This window comes from Theropithecus gelada, chromosome 10, assembly GCF_003255815.1.
Source record: "Theropithecus gelada isolate Dixy chromosome 10, Tgel_1.0, whole genome shotgun sequence".
Classification (NCBI taxonomy): Eukaryota; Metazoa; Chordata; class Mammalia; order Primates; family Cercopithecidae; genus Theropithecus; species Theropithecus gelada.
This window is the reverse complement of record NC_037678.1, coordinates 73,290,823-73,306,143: the sequence shown is the minus strand read 5'-3', so window position 1 is coordinate 73,306,143 and position 15,321 is coordinate 73,290,823. Positions and strand designations below refer to the sequence as shown.

General features: G+C 44.5%; 1 protein-coding gene across 1 annotated transcript in view; it reads right to left on the bottom strand.

The window, feature by feature from the left end:
• Nucleotides 1–15,321, bottom strand: part of LOC112632490 — a 60,161-nt gene that overhangs the window by 29,170 nt on the left and 15,670 nt on the right. Inside the window, exon 4 of the mRNA XM_025398146.1 lies at nt 12,173–12,910. Within this exon, the coding sequence (XP_025253931.1) occupies nt 12,895–12,910 (16 nt within the window). The 3' untranslated portion in view covers nt 12,173–12,894. The remainder of the gene's footprint in view (nt 1–12,172; nt 12,911–15,321) is intronic.

The following is a 15,321-nucleotide window of genomic DNA, read 5'->3' as shown; positions in this document are numbered from 1 at the left end:
AAATAAAGACTAATAGTGCCAATTTTGTAGAGTCGCTGTGAGGATTAGATGAGCTCATATATGCAAAGATCCTGGTACACAGTAGGTGCTCAGTAAGTGAGTTTTCTTTCCTACATTGTCTTAAGGGACGGTGACAAAGCTTGAGCCTTGAGCACCACAATGAGGAGAGTGGGGAGAGGTGCTGCAGAGGGAGTCTGCATCCCACATAATTCCCATGGGCTGTTTTCTATGCTGGATGACCAGGACAGGAGATAGACACATGTTCCTAGACAAGGATGAGTGAATTAAGGATGGAGGATGCTCTAGCCCTTGGGTGGCATAATGTCCTTTACTAAAATGACATTTTACATTAAATGTTGTCAATGAGATGTCTTTAAATAGGATGAATGTGAGATTTAATGGCTACAGACCTCATGGGTTCCATTTGGACATTGGCTTTCTGAGTGACTTCATAGAAAATGCAGAGTGAGGAAGCTCTCATTCATTCTCTCATTCATTCAACAAACTCTTAATTAAAGGTCTACTGTGTTTGGCAGGCCTTTTGCTAGGTGGTGGAAGTACAGAAAAATGAAATGGACAAGATGTCTTCTGTTATGGAACTAACAGTCTAGTAGGGGAGACAAACACAGGGACAAAAATATAAGTCAAACATTTAAAATAATGGTAATTGTTGGGAAATAGTTGGGATGTGGAGATAAAGGATAACAAGGGTAGAGGAGAAACCTCCCTAGGGTATTTAGGAAATCCTTCTCTGAGGACTGTGTCATTCTTCATATTCATAGGCTCATCAAGATGGAAGGAACCTAAGGCTTGGGTTCATCTTATCCATCCACCTACCCTGTGCCAAAATTGACACATTGATAGGAAACTTTAATCTGCTTGAATACTTTTGTTGACTTGTATTTCACAACATATTCCTATTCCTCAATGATTCAGTGTTGGAAAGTTCCATCTTCATGTTAGGTTGAAGTTCAGGTTTCTGTTATTTTTACCCACTGAGTCCCGATCCTGTTGTCACTAGCCTGGGAGATTCTCCAGGGAAGAACTGTCTGCCACTTGAAAACAAATGACTCCTAACTCTCTCAAATGGGTTAAACAAAGAGACTACAACAACAAAACCCAAGTAATTTGTTGGATCACATAAATTTAAAAATCCAGGGATATTTAGCTTCAGATAGAGTTTGATCAAGGGACTCAATAAGGACATCACAATCTCTGCATCCCTAGGCTCTCTTCTCCTCTGTGTTGGGTTCATTCTAAGGTTCTGTGTGCTTTTAAGATGACTGGCAGAAAGTCTGGGTTATACCTGCATGCTATTTTCACTGCAATCTCAATCAAAGTTTCATGATATCTCATTGGCTTCAATTGGGTCATGTGTCCCATCCTGCGCTCATGCCAATCACTGTGGACAGATGGATGTGATGCTCTGTTTGGTCAGGACTGAATCATATGGACACTACTGGAGCCAGGGATGGATTCGACCCCACTCGAAATAGTGGGGAAGGAAGTGGGTTATTCTCAAGAGGAAAATGGAGCATGGATCCCAGTAGGAGAGCAAACGAATGCTAGACCTCCTAGGTTATGGAGTCGGAATATGTTGTGGAATCCAAGTCAACAAAAGTGTTCAAGCAGATTAAAGTTTATTATCAATACATCAATTTTGACACAGCATAGGTGGATGCCAATGAGTAAGGCGAACTGATGGGGGTTGGGGCCCACTGGAGAGTATATGCTGTGGCAAATGTGGCCCTAGAGTGGCAAAACCTTCTCTGATTTCCAAGAGATTGCAGAGATCTCAGTATGCATATGACATCTCTGTTTTTCAATCTCTAGGCAGGTAATTTTTTTAAAGTACTGAGTAAGACAACATGTTTAGGATAAGCCACATCACCCTCTCACATTATTTTGTGAGTTCTTTCTAAATCTTTTTTTTATGAAAAATACTCTTTTTTCATTTTTAGTACTTTTCCCCTTATGCTATGGACTGCAGAACACTGTTGTTCTGGACTTTCTTTTCTGGACTGATTTCATTTGGTCAAGGAAGCACGTCTGCATAGGATGGAAAAAGCATGGTAGGAGCCACAGAGAACTGGGTTCAGATTCTGCTTCCCTGGGCGACTCTGAGCAAGCCCCTGAATGCCACTGTGCCTCAGTTTGCAGTCTATCAAATGGAGAGAAAAATAGTGATTTCACTGGATTCAGTAATGTATTCAGTAATATGACGTGCACTTGATACATAAGAGTTTATGACTCCTAACTATCTCAAATGGGTTTAACAAATAAACAACAACAATAAAATCCCAAGTAATTTGTTGGTTCACATAAATGAAAAACCGAGGCATATTTAGCTTCAGGTAGAGTTTGATCAAGGGACTCAATAAGGACATCACAATCTCTGCATCCCTAGGCTCTCTTCTCCTCTGTGTTGGGTTCATTCTAAGGCTCCATGTGCTTTTAAGATGACTGGCAGAAGCTTTGTTTATACCCGCATGCTATTTTTGCATTGTTGCTCCCTCTTAAAGGTGTGTGCCTCTGATTGTGGTATTTCTGATGTCACCTGAGTGAGGCACACACCTGTTGAAGGGACAAAATTATGCTGGTGGTAAGAAAAGCGTGAAATTAAAATTTTTTAATAGAGCTGTAACATACGTGCTATAAAAGTGTACTTATCTTAAGTGTGGCACTCAAAGGAGTCTTGCATTTGCATACACCTGTGTGGTCACCACTCAGATCACACTATAGAACATTTCCAGCACCCAGAGGGCTCAAGGAGATCATTTTAATAGGCTGTTTGTGGGGGATGTGGAGCAAGCCAGAGTTAGAATTGGAATAAAAACATTGAGGGCCCTGTGGATTACTGGTTCTTTGTCCATGCTACAAAGGCCACTGTGCAGTGATCACAGAGCAGGCATTGGTTAAGGGATGCCAACATCCTGGTAACCTTAAAAGAGCACGTTACTAATAAGCACACGGTTTCCACGACAACGCCGTACACCATCACTAGCGAGGAAAGTCTTGTCATAATGATCATGACAATCATTATGATCCCTCGGATTTGGATCCCCCCGCCCCCACCCCCAGCTCCAAGCCCTTCACACAAATGAGCCCGGCCATGGGGCTTGTCTGTTAATTAAAGGCCACAAAGTGAAAACAACAAAAATCCCCACGACAATGTCAGGAACAATGGTTCCCTAATAGATGTCATCTCGGCATTCTTGATTCATGTGCTGGCTCCATGTCGCCTCCCATTAGCTATGCAGATTTATAACAAAGATTTATAATCACCCCTCTAATATGTAAATCTGCATCTATGTTGCATTCCCCCACGATTTGGCTCATCTCTGTCTAACTTACACCAAGCCCCATTATTCTTTATTCCCAGGGCTCCCCTCATCCTTCATCACCTTTGACAGGAAGTGTGCCTTCTGAAAACGTGCATCTGTCTCAGTCTTAAACCCCAGTTACACCTGGTGAGCCCCTACAGGCCTGTCCTCAGGTTTGGGAAATCAGAAAGGGTTTTCTGGTTATTGTAAGATCCATGCTCTGTCTAGACTTGAAGAAGGAGCACTGGAGTTAGAGTCTCACCTGGGAGTGTGAGGATAGTCCCAGCTCTGCTAACCAGTCACTGGAGGTGGGCTGTGGCCTCCCCCAAAGAGTTTTCTCTTTGGTAGAGAAAATGATGGTGAAATATGGTAAGGTCTTTTGTCCTTTCAGGAGCTGACACACAACACCTGCTCTGTACCTGTCAGTCAGTCAACTAAGCACCAAGGCCTCAGTTGCCTCATCCCAAAATGGGGATGATGGTTTCTGCCCTGATGAACAGAAGGAGGTCATGCGAGAAGACACAGGGATAGTGTCTGGCCCAAAGTTGTTGCATAGTCCGTGTTCATGCCCTCCCCTCCCATATTCCTCCAATCTTTGATAAACATTTACTAAGCCGCTGTTGTGTGCCCTGCGCTGGGCTAGTGGCAGGAGATTCAGCAGTGATTAAGCAAAATCTGTACTTCCTGGGGCTCATTTTCTAACAGGGAGACCAGTTGCCTACAGATGAACCAGGGTCTCCAGCTTGCAGGTGCTTGCTTGTGCTGTGAAGGGAAATACAGCGTGAGGGATGCAAGTGACAGGGGCAGGGAGGCTATCACTCAGAGAGGGCACAAGGCTCTCTGGCAGGTGACACTTGACCAGAGATGTGCAGCAGGTAAGCCTGTGGGTGTCTGGGTGAGGGAGTGAGGGAAATAGCCTCCCAGGAACAGGGAACAGCAAATGCAAAGACCTCGAGAAGGATTTGTGGCTGTTTGTGTACAGAAGAGTCAGGAGCTACGGCAGCAAGTCAGAGCAGAGGGTGGGAAACAGGGTGCGGAAGTGGAAGAGATCAGATAGTGGAGGGCGTCCCGCACCTTGCACCGTCCCGCTTTACACTGTCACCCCGTGTGACTGTGGAGCTGCTTTTTCACTCTCAAAGTATCCTGGTTTGGATAATGTATAGTATTGATGCTTCACTTATGGGCCATGGATATTGACTTTTGACCTATGGCAAGATGGGAGCCACTGGAGAATTTTCAGCACAGGAGGGGCCTGATCTGACCCAGATTTAAAGGGACTGTGCTGTTCGTTGTATAAAGAGCAGGCTGCAGGGACCTCCAGGGAACGTTCTGCGTCCCTGTCTGCGAATGGCACTCTCCAAAGTGAACGTGAGAGACGGAGGTACCAGGAGTGACTTGGGAGCTTTTCTTTCTTGAGATCAAAGCCCCAGTCACAGTGTTCTCCCCTTAATATGCAGCCACAGGCATCAGGACTCTCAGACACTGCCAGTGGTAGTGGTGGATGGCATTTAAGAAACTAGTCTGCAGAAGCCAGCCTGGACCCCTCCTCTCCCCATTCCCGTCTCAGCCTTGAAAAATGTAGCCTCGTAGTTTGAGTTTTTGGGGAGAAAAATCTCTGAATTGGGGCTTGCTTTACATAAAATACAGATCATTAGAAAGTGTATAAATCAAAGTTTGGCAAATCGAATTGTATTTTAATCCACTGGGGAATGTTGCTATTCAATGTCCTCACTGATTTTACAGATTGCGACAGTATCTCTTGTCCATTTAGGAACATTGTAAAACCCAGAAAAGTATCAAGAAGGTTCCCATGAAATTGATCAACAGTCAGAGGTTCAGATAAGATCATTTATGGAGCCCCTGCCCAGGCCAAGGCACCGTGAGGATTAACGCATTAATGGGGATAAATTGGAGATGAGCGCATGACCTCTGTGCTCAAGGAGTTTGCAGTTCAGCAGGAAGACCTTGCAGAGCAAATAACTATGGAAAATAAAAAGAGTTACTTTGGGAAGACTAAACAGCAAAGGTTGCTGCAGGTGTCAGGAGCAGAGACCTGGCCTGGCAACGGTTGAGGATTCCTGAGGAGGTGACTGAGACCTGCGGAGGGGCAGGACAGAGCTGGTGTGAGTGGGGGTGAGCGCAGGGAGGACTTTGGCGGCTGGGCAGAGACACTGCAGGGAGCTTGATCACACAAGACCTCTAGGCCGTGGCCATGATGTGTGGACTTTGTTTCAGGAGCAAAAGAATGATGTGGAGAAGTTCAAGAGAAGTGGCATGGTCAGGTGTGTCGAATAAGAGTTTTCTAGAACAAGCTGAGGTATACATATTTATACATAAGTCTCCAACAAAGAAAACAAATATCGCCCTTGATCTCACCTCTCAGAGTTAGCTCTGATTAATATTTTAACATCTATTCTCCCAGGGTGGTTCCTCTGTGTGTCTCCGAACACTGGATGATATGCCTTTCTTGTTTAACATTATAATGTCTTAAGCACTTTTATGCATTCATTGTAAGTGTCAATTATAAATCTGCATAATCATAATAGTTCACAAACTGGATATACCATAGTTTACTTCAGCATTTCCTAATGAACATGATGGTTTGCCTAGAATGTTCCGAGGTTGTGCCTTTCCTCCGGTGTCATTATTAATAGCACCTCATTCACTTTTGGAAGAGTTCTGGATGAAAAATTATATGGTCACCCTTCCTATGGGAAAAAACATTTGAGTTGCTTTCATTGTTATTACTATTATTATTGCATCATAAATAACTCTGTGATAAATATATTTCAGCTTGAAAACCAAATAATCACGTCATTGCTCCAAAGACTCTTAGAATTCACGTCGTGTTTCTTAAACTTCAGACGTGCAATCTGCCACAACTGACACTATCTTTTAACATTTTTCTTCAATTCGACTTACTTTTTTAAAACCATGAATGAGCTGATTTAAGAAGGAAGCTTAATGTTATTACCATGAATGGAAAACCAGTATCATATTCCATTAATAGAAGTGGCATAACAATGAATTCAAGCAACAATTCAAGGAACAATACCATGAGGAACCAGCTCTAAGCCGAAGTCTGGTAGGGACAGGACAAAAGGAAGCTTTGCAAGCATTAGAGGGGTGTTAAAGACTTACTAGTCTCAGAGCCTTTCTCTTTAGTAGAATTGGAAGGCTTTAAAGAGCATTGAAAGCTTCCTCCCTCTGGGGTCCCAGGTGGCAGGTCTGGACCCAACATCACCCGAGGGAGTTGTATGTGTTAACAGCTAAGGTAGCCTCAGATCAGGACAGCCTCTATGCAGCACAGTAATGAGCTTGGAATTTACTCCTGCATTTTAAGCGTGAGAGTGGCACAGTTTTACCCCCTTACCACGTAACAAAGCTGCCCAGGCGCCAAGCCCTGGGCTATCAACTGATGCATCACACTCTCTAGGAGTTGAAATAGGAATAAGCAAAGAAAACCCCACTGTAAGTGTGTATGCATTAAGGGCTGTAAGAGCATTAAGGGCTGTAAGAGCTTTAATTTTTTAAAAAAATTAATAGGCCAGGCGCGGTGGTTCACGCCTGCAATCCCAGCACTTTGGGAGGCCGAGGTGGGCAGATCACTTGAAGTCAAGAGTTCGAAACCAGCCTGGCCAATATGGCGAGACCCCATCTCTACTAAAAGTACAAAAATTTAGCCGGGTGTGGTGGCAGGCACCTGGAATCCCAGCTATTCAGGAGGTTTAGGCAGGAGAATTGCTTGAATCTGAGAGGCGGAGATTGCAGTGAGCCAAGATCATGCCATTGCACTCCAGCCTGGGCGACAAGAGTGAGACTCTGTCTCTAAAAAATAAAATAAAAAATAAAATAAAATAAAATGAAACAAAACAAAGCAAAACAAAACAATAGACTTAATGTTTTTTTTTTCTTCAAGAATGAATCACACTCTGTCACCCGGTCTAGGTGCAGTGGCGTAATCTCGGCTCACTGCAACCTCCTCCTTCTGAGTTCAAGTGATTCTTCTACCTTAGCCTCCCAAGTGGTTGGGATTATAGGCGCAGGCCACCATGCTTGGCTAATTTTTGTATTTTTAGTAGAGATGGGGTTTCACCATGTTGGCCAGGCTGGTCTCGAACTCCTGACTTCAGGTGATCCAACCGCCTCAGCCTCCCAAAGTGCTGGGATTACAGGCGTGAGCCACTACACTCGGCCCATTTTTTAGTTTTGTGTTTACAGAAAACTCGAATGAAAGTTCAGCCAATCCCCATACATCTCTTCACTTCCTCCCAACACCTGCAGTTTTCCTTGTTATTAACATCTTGCATTAGTGTGGAACATTTGTTACAATTGATGAGCCAATATTGATGCAGTTACTAGAGTTCACTCTTTGTACCGTATATTCTGTGGGTTTTGAGAAAAACCCATAATGACATGGATATACCATTACAGTAACACACAGAATAATATTAAAATACTAGTCCCACTAATATATAATATATAAATATGTTTTATGTATAATATGTAATATAATATTTAAATAAAAGTCCCAGTGTCCTAAAAACCCTCTGTGTTTTGCCTATTCATCCCTCCCTCTCAAACCCTTGGAAACCACTGATCTTTGTACTGTCATAGTTTTGCCTCTTCCACGATGTCTTATAGTTGGAGTCACACAGTATGTAGTATTTTCAGATTGGCTTCTTTCACTTAGCAATGTGCATTTAAGTTCCTCCATGTCTTTTTGTGGCTTGATAGCTCATTTCTTTTTAGCGCTGAATAATATTCTGTTGATGGATATTGCACAGTTCATCCATTCACCTACTGAAGGACATCTTGGTTGCTTCCAAGTTTTGGCAATTATGAAGAAAGCTGCTACAAACATTCACGTGTGGGTTTTTGTATGGACATAAGTTTTCAGCTAAGAACTATTTATTAAAGTTATAATTTCATTATGTTGTTTTTATTACTTTTGATGGGGTTGGCTGCTCTTCTGATGATATAGTTAGGGAAAACTTCTCTGGGGAGATGACATTTAAAATAAGACCTAGCCGGGCGCAGTGGCTCATGCCTGTAATCTCAACACTTTTGGAGGCCGATGTGCGCGGATCACAAGGTCAGGAGATCGAGACCATCCTGGCTAACACGGTGAAACCCCATCTCTACTAAAAGTACAAAAAATTAGCCAGGCGTGGTAGTAGCAGGCTCCCAGCTACTTGGGAGGCTGAGGCAAGAGAGCCGTTTGAATCCGGGAGGCGGAGGTTGCAGTGAGCCGAGATCACGTCACTGCACTACAGCCTGGGTGACAGAGCAAGACTCTGTCTCAAAATAAAATAATAAAATAAAATAAAATAAAATAAGACCTGAAGAATGGGGAAGGAGTGGCCATGAAAGAGCTGAGGGGAGGACACCCCAGGCAGAGAGAAGAGCAAGAGCAAGGGCCCAGAGGTGGGAGCACTGCTGGCCTGCAGACCCTCGGAAGGTCAGTGAGGCTGGTGAGGACTGTAGGAGGTGAGAGGCGAGCAGGACCTAAGGCCACAGTGAGCATCTGCGATTTTGTTGCCAATGTTCAGGAAGCCATTCGGGGCCTTAGCAGGGAGTGAGGGGGCTGAGAACTGCAAGGTGTTTGTAGACAGAGTTTCAGAGACCTCCCAACAACCCTGCTAGGTTGGTAAACTGTCTCCATCTTGCAGATAAGAAAACAGAGGCTTGGGGCAGGAGAAGGCTCTCATTCTCTATCTAACTTGACTTAAGGGATGTTATAGCTCAGAGCTCAGAAAGGGAGAGATGCAGAAACCAAAAGAAAGCCTCTAAGTATCTATCCGAGTTCAGCCTGAGCAGACAGCAAGGGCAAGAAACAGCTTCAGAATTCAATTAAGCAATAAGGAGATTAGCAAAGGAAGCCAGCTTTGACCTCCTGGGCAGGAGGAGAGCAAGGTGGGGGTGTTGGGGGGGGTGGGGGGAACTCTGGTCTCAGATCAGACAGAAGAATTAGGTAATGGTATTGCCAGAATCTAATTGCCCACAAGATACCAACCTCTTTAGAGGAAATGGAGTCCCTTGTTGTCATAGCAACCAATTGAAAAAAAAAAGGGCTCAGCACATCCATCAGCAGCAAGAGAGAATCACCCTGGCCACTGAGGTATCACATCAAAGCAAAAATCTCTGGTCCAGAGGTGCATGTGTGCATCAGGATTCCGTTCACCCAAGACCCAAAACCATCATGCCTTAAACAAGATCAAAGTTTCTTTCTCATGAAAAAGTCAGAGGTGGGCAGCACAGGGCTGGATTTTATTTAGCTTTCACTGCTTCAACAAACCACCTTGAAACTTAGTGGCTGAAAACAACAATTTACACTTCATATTTTGCACACTGGTGAACTTCCCCTGTGGGTTTCTCCTGGGCTGCCTCCTGAAACTGCAGGCAACTGGAAGGTGGCCTGGGCAGAAGGGTCCTACATGGGCTTACTCCAGTGCCGGCAGCTGATGTTCCTGGCTGGAGACTCTCATCTTCTGGGAGGCGAGGCTGGCTTTCTCACACGGGAGTGTCAGGCTCCAAAAGTCACCCAATGTCAATTTTGCCACACGGAGGTGGGAGCGCAGTGCTGGGTTGATTCAGGGACACATCCAGATTCAAGGGAGGGAAACAAACTTTGTCTCTTGGTGGGAAGAGGGCAAAGTCACATTGCCAGGAAGCACTGGGATGGCAGGGATCTTCCCAAACAATCTCTCACAGGTTGAAGTGGATGTTCTGTTCATGAAGTTGTCAGAATCCCGGAATTCTTCTAACCCATCACACCACCCACCCTAAAGAGGGACCCTGGACCTCCAGGTCCAAGACAGTGACTGGAATCCAACCATTCCACCTGTGTTAGGCTGTTCTTACATTGCTACAAAGAAATACCTGATACTGGGTAATTTATAAAGAAAGCAGTTTAATTGGCTTATGGTTCTGTGGGCCGTACAGGAAGCATAGTGCTGGCATCTGCTCGGCTTCTAGGGAGGCCTCAGGAAGCTTACAACCATGGTGGAACGTGAAGGAGGAGCAGGTACATCACAGAGCGAAAGCAGGAGCAAGAGAGAGAAAGGGGTCGGGGGAGGTGCCACACACACTTTTCAATGACCAGATCTCATGTGAACTCAGTGAGAGCTCACTCACCACCAAGGGGATGGCCCAAACCACTCACAAGGGATCCGCCCTTATGATCCAAACACCTCCCACCAGGCCACATCTCTAACATTGGAGATTACAACTCAACATGAAATGTGGACAGGGCAAAATCCAAACTGTATCAACGTCTGTGGTCCAGGTGGCAAGATGGAGGAACAAATAAAAAAGAGGAGGAAAGGACATACACGCCAGCTGTCTTTTCAGACAGTTTTCTGGAAGTTGCTACATAACATTTCTGCTTATCTCACTGACCAGATCTGAGTCACATGGCCACACTTAGATGCAAGGAGGCTGGCAAATGCCATCTTTATCCTAGGTGGCCAACTGGCCCATTTAGAGTCTGAGGTTCTATTTCTAAGGAGGCAGGGGAGCATGGATATCGGGGATCCAGCAGTTTCTGCCACAATATGAAACCTTTGCCCCTGAGGTAGTACAATGTACTGAAAGATGTCACCCCAATTACCTTAAAATGGAAAACTTTTCCATCACTGGGCAGATATCTTTTAACCTCACAAAGATTTAGAAGTTAAACTCATATTATTGTGTAGCTGGTATTTAAAGTATTCATAACATTGAAGAGGGTTTTTTTGCATATTAGAGTATGAACAAATTAGCCTTGTGACTCCTATTTAAAATGTGTAATTGAGTTTAGACTTGTGATTCTTCTGTTCAGAAGCACACGAATCTTTTTATACTAAATTTATAAGTGACTCCAGAATGTGTAAGAGATCTTGAGATTCACTATTGTATAAGTTTTTAAATTAGATTTTCCAAAGTGGTTTAAGTACTTTGGAAAGTTTTGCTTGTCAGGTCAGGCAATGAGAGTGTTTAAAAAAGGAAATTGAATATGTTAAATTAGTAAGTCCTGTGTAAAATGTTGAAGATAATTTAATTAAGCAAGTTTGCAAATGGGACGGATCGTTTAACCGAGTGAGTCGATTGACCATTAATCAAAAGCCCCTTGAAACCGACTGCATAGAAATCAAATAATAAGTTTTGTAAAGTGAATGACTAGGATTTTTTTTAAAGCTACTATATTACATTGAATATTAAGTAACAAGTACTTGCAAGAAACCTTTTCTGCATCCAAAAAATCCCTTCCACACTGACATTCCCGAGTTCACTCAGGAGCTAAGTTGGGGTTTAGGGGTAACCCCCAAAGTCCTTGCTTGTCTGCTAACTACATGGTAACTGCCAGTCTGGGTACGGAACATTAAGGGTATGGAATCGGCAGGACAAGGCACCTGACTGGATTGGGAGACAGAAAGAGGAAAAGCATTGAGAATGAGCTTGGTGCAGTTTGGGCACAGGTGTGTATGCAGAGAGCACCAGCAGGCCTTGGGAACTCCTAAAGGATCCCCACCATATCATCTCATCAGCTCTCTCATCTCAACCTCCCAAGGTTACACATTGATCTTCACTGGAGATTTTCTTTTGGAGAAGGAGGTCCTAGCACACTCTCATGAAAGAGTTGGGGCTGACACTGAGGAGCCCTGGGGAGCCCTGGAAGACAGAGTGTCTCTGAGAGCTACCTCCATGCTCTCTGCCTAAGGGATGGATCCTCAACGTAACCACAATCCGAAAACAATCATTGCTGACATTTGGGGTAGATGCTATGGGAGCCACACCCCGGCCCCTGATTCTGGCTGTCGTACCCCTCCCCACTCCAGATCTGGGGGTGCAAAAGACCAGTCGCTCACCTCGTGGTAGTGCAGTGCCCGCTCCAGAGCTCCCCTGGGAGCAGGCTGAAGCTAGTGCACAGCTGAGACCACTTTCTTGCTTGGCAACATGCTGCGGAATGCTCTGCTGGCTGCCAGGGAAACTGGTCTGAGGGTCAGGCTCCCTCCTTCACCCTCAACTTCCTTCCCTTCTTGGACAGCCACCTCTGCAGGCCCTCAGTGTTTGTGGAGTGAATAACTTGGGTTACACAAAGCCCTGGCACATAGTAGGCCCTCAGTGCAGTCCCCTTTGACTTCCCAGAGGTCCAGAGTTTTCAGAGAGATTCCGGGACGTCTCAAGCAACATCTTGTTCCTCGACAGTGACCTTGCTCTAGCCTTCAGGGCTGCACCTGGACTTCAAGGAGTCCTAATGGGGCAGGAGATCCCTGGCCCCGCCTTCTGGGCCGGTGCGCGAAGATGCTGCATGCACAGGAGGTGGCGGCCGCGAGGCGGGTGGGCGGCAGCCGCATGTCTCTGATCTGGGAGCGCCCCCTCGTGGCGAGATGAGCAATGCACGTTGAGGGAGGATTTCCCTACCGTCCAGGTGGTCTTAACGGTTCGAACTCAAGGAGACAAAAAGAGAGGCGCTCAGGGATCATCTAATATAAACGGGCGGTCGTTAGCATTAAGATGAGAAATCTTGGTGCTTCCTATTAAAATATGTTGTTGTGCGGTGCGGTTTTTCCTCTTAGCCTGCAAATGATTAAGCAATTTCCTCACTGCAAAGAAAGGGAAATATGGTTTGCCCCAGCTTTCATCGGAACCAGTGGAGAGTGAGCTTGGATAGTGGTGTTCAGAAATCTAAGCCTCACTCGAGTAGAAAGCACTTTTGCTTCCTCCACCTATCCCATGTTTTCTCCATTTAAAATTAAAAACGAAGATAAAAACAGGCCCGAAGTATTTTGTCTACCTAGCTCTGCCTGAAGCTCTGGAGGAAATTTTCAATAATGATGATGATGATAAAAGCAAAAATAGTAAACTATAAATGTTGAGAGCTCTCAACTAAGGTTGGAACGTCTGAGAGGAAGAGCTTTTCATGAGCCCAGAACTCATAAAGAAAACGTTATTCGTGGCACTCGCTGAAGGTGGTGAGGCCAATTTAGGGGTCCCTGGCGATAGGTATAGGGACGGCTGCAATAGGGTCTCACGATGGGGAGAGAGCTGGGACTCAGTTCTGACTCCAACAGGGACAAGTGAGAATTTATAACCAAGGAGCAGGGCGGGGGTCCGTGGATGGAAAATTACTAAGAGGAAACCTCAGGGATTTTCTGGCTAAACTAATGTGATAGGATTATGGCTGAAGGCAGGCCAAGCTGATCAGATATCCACTGTGGTCGGATACCAAGAGTGGGGATTTTTGCTAAACTGATTTAGCAGGATTCTTGCTCCAGCTGGAGTCTACAAGGACAGAGAGGTCGCCTAGGCAAGTGGAGGATTCAGAGGAGACAGACTAGTTTGTGTCAAAGGAGAGAGTCTTTGTCTCCTTTGACCAAGCCCTGGGAGGTGCTATGGGTGAAATTCAGCTGCTCAGATGTGCAAATGAGAAAGTGTGCTTCTGTGAGAGAAGAGACATGGTATGGGCTTTATCCAGAAGGGATTTCAGGTAGTACAAAAAGAGTTGGGGGACCAGAGTGAATGAACACTTGTTGAGCCCTTATTGTTGCCATGTGGCTCTTATTATTGTGTCAGAGGCATTGGAACAGGAGTGACTCCATCTTGAATAGGGGCTGGGTAAAATAAGACTGAGACCTACTGGGCTGCATTCCCAGGAGATCAGACAATCTTAGTCACAGGATGAGATAGGAAGTTGGCAGGACTAGTATCACAAGATACAGGTCACAAGACCCTGCTGATAAAACAGGATGTGGGAAACAAAACAAAACAAAAGAAAAAACAAAACAAAACAAAAAACCACTGGCCAAAACCCACTGAAACCAAGATGGTGATGAAAGTGACCTCTGGTCATCCTCACTGCTCATTATGTGCTAATTATAATGCATTAACATGCTAAAAGACACTCCCACCAGCTCCGTTACAATTTACAAACGTCATGGCAACGTCAGGAAGTTACCCTATATGGTCTAAAGCAGGAAGGAACCCTCAGTTCTGGAAATTGCCCACCCCTTTCCTGGAGCACTCTTGAATAATCCACCCCTTGTTTAGCATGTAATCAAGAAATAACTATAAGTATACTCAGTTGAGCAGCTCACACCACTGCTCTGCTTATGCTTTACTTTCCTAATAAACTCGCTTCCACTTTACTCTATGAACTTCCCCTGAATTCTTTCCTGTGTGAGGTCCAAGAACCCCCTCTTGAGGTCTGGATCAGGACCCCTTTCTGGTAACAATGACATCTTTATCTTAGCCTTGACAAATAAAGGCAATTTTTCCATTTTACAGATAGAGAAACAGGCTCAGAGAAGAAAGGGGCTGAGCTCAGAGTGACATCATTGAAAAGCAAAGGGCTAGGATTAGAAACCAGGCTCCTAATATCAACCTCAGTGTTTGCCACAGCACTGGGTCAATGGGTCTACCAACATTCATTCATCCATTGATTTATTCATCAAATGTTTATTGAATACCTACTATGCACCAGATACAGTTACAAATACTGGGGATACAGCCACGTCCACAACTGCCTAAAGAAATTAGGGCTACAAATATTGCTGGGTGGGAAGGCTCAGATTACCAACGATATTTCTTTACTAACTACTTTCGTTTATCGGCTCATTCATCAATCCATTTATTTTTTTGTCTTATTTTAGGCAAAGATTTTACTGACTCATTTATTCATCCATTCTCTCAGTCACTTATTTTCTTATTTACTTATTCATCCATCCACTCAAACATTGATTCACTTGCTCATTCATTCTTTTGATCATTTATTTATTTATTCACCTGCTCATTATTTGTTCATTCTCCTACTCCATCAATCACTTACTCATTCCTTCACTAATTCATACTCTCATGTGTCTGTAAATCTCTCCATCCATCCATCCTTCCTTCCTCCTATACATGCATCAATCCCTCATAAATCCATCCATTCCTCTGTCCACCCATATCTCCCTGTCTTCTTTCTTTCCTTCCTTCTATTTCTCCCTCCCTTCTTCTTTTCTACCTCCCTTCCTAC